Genomic DNA, 5,652 nt, shown 5'->3' with positions numbered 1-5,652 from the left:
GGGGGATTAGAGCAATCAGATTAGGAACCCAGCTGACCTGAAGGCGAGAGAGAGAGAGAGAGAGAGAGAGAGAGAGAGAGAGAGAGAGAGAGAGAGAGAGAGAGAGAGAGAGAGAGAGAGAGAGAGAGAGAGAGAGAGAGAGAGAGAGAGAGAGAGAGAGAGAGAGAGAGAGAGGGAGAGGGAGAGGGAGAGGGAGAGGGAGAGAGAGAGGGTGGTGGAGGGGGAGTGGAAGGGGCAGAATTTGGACAGCTGGGATCTACGGGGCAAGCTCTTCTACCTGGCTTAATGACGGCCATCTCTTCAACTCGCTCGGCCACCTCTCTATTCTCCATGTAGTGGATCCTTCGTTTCCGCCAGAGGTAAGGCGCTGCATGTGTGTGGTTTGGAGGAAGTGTTGTTTAATTGGGTGCATTGGGTGTTGAGAACCTTCATGTACTTGTGGTGATTGGTTATTGGAGCCAGGTTGGGTCGTCTCTGTATGCCCTGATCCTGTTAACAGAATGTGTTCTTATGTGTTCTGGATGGTCATCATGGATTGTGTGTTGCCATAAAACAAGGCATGTCTGTCTAGTTCAAAAGAAATTATAAATATTCTCATGTTACTAACTTTTATACACTGGGGACTTTTTCTGGTAGTGCTGTAATTCTTGTCTTCATAACAGAACAAAGATTGAGGCCTTTACATGCTTTTTAGACAGCCTCATGACTATAATATAATTAGAGTACGGAAGGATGGAATGGTAAATATTTCAGAGCCCATTTACTGTGGGCTGGCAACCAACTAATGGCAAAGTTGAAGTTTCAGTGCCACACCTTTTTTATAAGCCCTCATTGCTTGCTAAGTGCCATGAGAGTACAGAGTGAAGAGAACAGCTTTCAAATTAGCTGGAGACAGAAATTGTCAGTTCTAGGCTCAATAATACTAATGATAGTAATTATGAGTTGAGACAAATATGTGTATGTGTGTTTATTTGATTATGATTGTTATGAACATTGACTAATGACATTCATTATGTTCAAACTTACATGGTTGGGACAGGATTGATTGTTTTTTAATTCATGAATTCACATTAATTGTCAGAGGGGTACTTTATATTTCATTACAGATTAACTTAATTTTAAATGATGGAAAATGACTACTCCTCACAAATATGTTGTACGACTCATTAAAGGTTATGAAGAAATTATTTTTAAGATAAATCACATAATTTTGTGACACAAGGTCTTTCACATTTAGCAATTGAGTAACCATTTGAGTTTGACACATTACCACACACATGATGACACGTGTGTGTGCATGTGTATGTGTGGGGGGGTATAGTATTCTTTGTGCGGTTGCAGATAAACAGATTAATGTGCATGCTTGACATTCTACTAAGGCCATGACACGATATTTTTGTGACATGACATTTACACTCACACTCACACACGCACACACACACACACACACACACACACACACACACACACACACACACACACACACATTATATCATCATTTAGAATCACTCTAGATGTAAACAAACCCTCCATGTCCAGGTTTATCAGAGTCTGATGACCCCTTCCAGGGGTTGAGCTGTCCAGAGATGAATACAGGCAGTCAAATCCGCCTGTTGCTATGGAAAAACTGGACTCTACGCAAGAGACAGAAGGTAGCCTGCAGCCCATCAACCCTAACCTGCTCCAGTGGTTTCTGAATTGTTTTGACCGCCTGAGATTCTGAACGCAGTTAAAACAGATGCAAAAAGATTGAGATACTGAATATGCATATCTGACTTTGATACATTTTGTACTTGATGCCGTTGATGAATATGAATAGAATGAGTCTTAAAATATATTGAATTAACCTAATTATTGAATTAATTCAGGATATTTCCTTTTTCCATACATTGTCTTACCTGACAACTTTCTTTCTACAAATATAAAAAAAACAAAAACAAAGACATAGGCCTTAAGGTTTCCATGAGTTAATCTTTTGGTATTTATTGGAACTTGACACATGTAGGTTCCTAGCATGTGTATAACTTTGTACCTGTTTAGATCCGCTTCCTGGTGGAGATTCTGTGGCCTGTGATGTTGTTTATCGGTCTGGTGTGGCTGCGTAAGGCCAACCCACTGTACAGGCAACATGAGTGTAAGGAGTCATATATCTTTCTTTACTATTTTTTTTAACGATGGTAGCTATCTACAGATCATTTAAGTAATATGTTCTGCTTACAGTTGTTTTTTTTTGCAACATTCATTGCCAAAATTATATTGCTAAAGTAGATGTGATGCTAGCTGCTTTTGATTAGCCTCTTTCTAGGCATCTAACCCCGTCATTCATCACTGCGTGTCCCTTCAGGTCACTTCCCCAACAAGGCCATGCCCTCGACGGGGATTCTCCCCTGGATCCAAGGGATCTTCTGCAACGTCAACAACCCCTGTTTCAGATATCCCACCAGGGGAGAGTCCCCTGGAATCGTCTCCAACTACAACAACTGCATGTGGGTTCTCTAAAAACGTATTTGGTAGTTGCTGTATCAGAGGCTTTACTTAATTAGAGAGGATTCAATATATTATTAAACTGAATATAGCGTATGGTAAATTTTAAAATGTGTTTGTTTAAAAACCGTACAGTAACTTAACTAGGCTACATTAATACCGCTTGGTCACAACTATTTAATGGAAACATCAAACAACACTGGTTAAGGTAAATTACCCAACATTATTTGTGTGGTGCTATAGGAAGAGCAGTCATGATAAAACTGTATGCTTGGTTCTGGTTGCAGATTTGCTCGATTCTATGCTGATGCCCAGGAGCTGCTGCTAAACGATGAGGAGACCCAGCAGCTAGGGCAGATCTGGAGAGAAATGGCCTCCTTCTCTAACTTCATGGAGGCTCTGCGCAACAACCCACATTCGGTCTCAGGTACTACTACAGTACTACCAGTTTGGTGAGGTTTGAGCTCTGATTAAAACTCGCAACTCGGTAGGACATCCTGGTCGATTTAGTCAAAGGACTTGAAAGAGGCAAAAGTCAAACCTTAATTTGTGCTCGTTCTTTTATTTTACTACTATAAGCTCATAAGCTCTAAAAACAACCAAATAACAAATGAATGACTAAGAGGAACATGAACATCCTTGTAACACATAAAGAAACAAACATTGTATTTTTCCATTGGACATTCTTCCCTGAAACCTGCAGCAATTTATCAGTCTGGCTGTCAACTGTTTCCTGGACACCAGCTAGTCAATGATCGTTTTATCCATCCATCTAGGTCGCGGACTGAGGCTAGACGACATTCTGAAGGACGACGAGAACTTCACGGCCTTCCTGTTGCGAGACGCCAGCCTCTCAGACTCTGTGGTTCACGAGCTGATCAATGCAGAAATACGACTGGAAAATGTGGGTTTATTGTATGTGTGTGGTTACCTCAGTACCTTTTATGATTAGATAAGGATATGGGATTTCCTAACTTTAACATCAATAACCAATTTTTTTGGTCACCCAATGGCACCTTTGTACTCCAAATAGACTAATCAATAATAATAATAATATCAAATGCGGCTTTTTTCCTGAATATATGAGAGAAGTGTGTTTGAAGCAAGTCGGCAAATCTGCAGAATAACTGTAAGAAAGTTGGACCATTGATGTAATATTTATTGTGCGATGGTTCCCTATTCACATATTTTAAAATAGATCAACTTGTCGATGGCAATGAGATAGAGTAAGTGGCCTTTAGATAAAGCGGTGGGGACTTGGTGGGGAAATCATGTGCAACTAAATATCCTAATCTAAACGTTTTGTGAAAAACGATAGTTGCCGACAATACGCATATATATGTCCAGAGAATCCACAAAATGAGCATCATCACATCAGTTATCGGTTGAGTTGCCCAGAACATCGATGAAACAGGAACATTGATTGTGGCGGACTTCAATCTCCTTCTGTTCTTCCTCCAGTTTGCCTTCGGCATCCCCGACCTGCAGCTGAAGGACATCGCCTGCAGCCAGGTCCTGCTGGAACGCTTCATCCTCTTCCACAGCCGCCGGGGCCTGTTCTCCGTGCGCAACGCCATGTGCGCTCTCTCCCAGCAGAGGCTGCAGAAGATCGAGGACATCCTCTATTCCAATCTGGACTTCTTCAAGATCTTCCGATTGGTCAGTCTGCTCTCTTTCTCTTCAGAAAACGGAATTTTGTGAAAAGGATTTTATACTATAGTCTTACGACACATACGACACGACACACCTGGTCGTATGTGCAGAAGTGGTGGGTTTAAACAGATTTCCATCGAAGAGGCTGGTTGGGCTGTTATAATATATGCATATGACTTGGCAGGTGTCGTTGGCATTGTTAGAGGGAAGGGGTTTGTGAGAGCATGGGACCATTTCCAAGTTCCTTCATAGAGGCTGGCATTCTCAATCAGGGTTTAGGTGTAGAAACTGCCAAGTAATCTTCTGGACTTTGATTAAGTATTTCCTCAGTTGGGGAAAACACAAACTACCTGACATCCTTGCTGAAATATGTTTAGAAGCTTTAAAATATGCCTGTGTATGCTGTGGTTGTTCTAATAATAACAAGGAAGGAGATGGCTTTTTCCTGCAGAGATTTTCTCAATTGATTTCAATCTTATAATAGCTTGTTCATATTATAAATCCTTTGTCTCCCCTAGTCAAACATCACATTGAATTGTAAACAACATGCCTGGAGGTCTCATCGTGTCTCCCTCTGCTTCTGTGATGTGGAACCATCCAATCATCCAGAACAGAATTAAATATGTATGATTCGATTAAATATACGATTCATTCTAAATGGTTGTCAAATAGTTGCACAATGGTGAAAAGGGGCAATTGTAACATTAACAATACAAATCCTATCTAACATAGATTTATGATTTGGAAACATCATGGCCCAGGATAAAGTTAGCTTGTCATGGCCAAATCATTTCACCAAAAGCCCAAATCTAAATGGTTTCACACCGCTTTACGTTGAATGGAATACACATTTGCCAATCCAAAGAGAGCCTATGATTCATTGTTGTGGAAGCTGCTGTCGTGTTGCTTAAAGACAAGGTGGGACATAGCTTTGGTAAGCATAGTTCAGTGAGTGCGTACTACATTAGCTAGTCAATGTTTCCTAGTAGAGAGAGACCGTGTGTGATGCCAACATGTAGCATGTGAGAGGTAATTTAATGAAGGCTAGTAGCCGCTAAGGCTATTTTTAAGCTAATTTACAAATTAGTATTTTGTGCTTAACACCGCTTTACGTTATTCTTAAAACCTGGTATGTATGTAATTGTGTTCAGTGAGTGGATCAATCAACAGTCAGATTTTGTGTACATATTTTTTGCATTGCATTTTAATGATCTTCATATGCAGCCTCTATCTTCCCCAGCCATTCATAGCCCTTCGTGGGTTCATCATCTCCCATGCCACATGCTGAGCTCACCAGTGTATGCTCTGCTTCAGCGCTGGGCTTTAAACAAGGGGTCAGGGGATTGGCCTAAGTGGGGGGACTTTCACAGCCCTTATCCATCTTGGCCTATTTATCTAATGGACTTAGCTATAAGCAGTCCCCGCCCAGAGGATGTTGTGTTGTGAAGAGCTGGCCAATAGAAATGCAATACGATACTTACGCTTGAACTGCTAATACATACGTAGTTGTGAATG

At 41.0% G+C, this 5,652-nt stretch overlaps 1 protein-coding gene across 1 annotated transcript in view; it reads left to right on the top strand.

The window, feature by feature from the left end:
- Positions 1-1,586: 1,586 nt before the first annotated feature.
- The window catches only part of LOC130387999 (retinal-specific phospholipid-transporting ATPase ABCA4-like), a 52,807-nt gene continuing 48,741 nt past the window's right edge, over positions 1,587-5,652 (top strand). The window contains exons 1-6 of the mRNA XM_056597296.1: positions 1,587-1,652; positions 2,041-2,134; positions 2,345-2,486; positions 2,772-2,911; positions 3,261-3,388; positions 3,946-4,143. Of these exons, the coding sequence (XP_056453271.1) occupies positions 1,587-1,652; positions 2,041-2,134; positions 2,345-2,486; positions 2,772-2,911; positions 3,261-3,388; positions 3,946-4,143 (768 nt within the window). The remainder of the gene's footprint in view (positions 1,653-2,040; positions 2,135-2,344; positions 2,487-2,771; positions 2,912-3,260; positions 3,389-3,945; positions 4,144-5,652) is intronic.

This window comes from Gadus chalcogrammus, chromosome 8 (assembly GCF_026213295.1).
Source record: "Gadus chalcogrammus isolate NIFS_2021 chromosome 8, NIFS_Gcha_1.0, whole genome shotgun sequence".
Lineage (NCBI taxonomy): Eukaryota > Metazoa > Chordata > Actinopteri > Gadiformes > Gadidae > Gadus > Gadus chalcogrammus.
The sequence above is the reverse complement of the archived record's forward strand: the minus strand, read 5'-3'. Positions and strand labels throughout refer to the sequence as shown.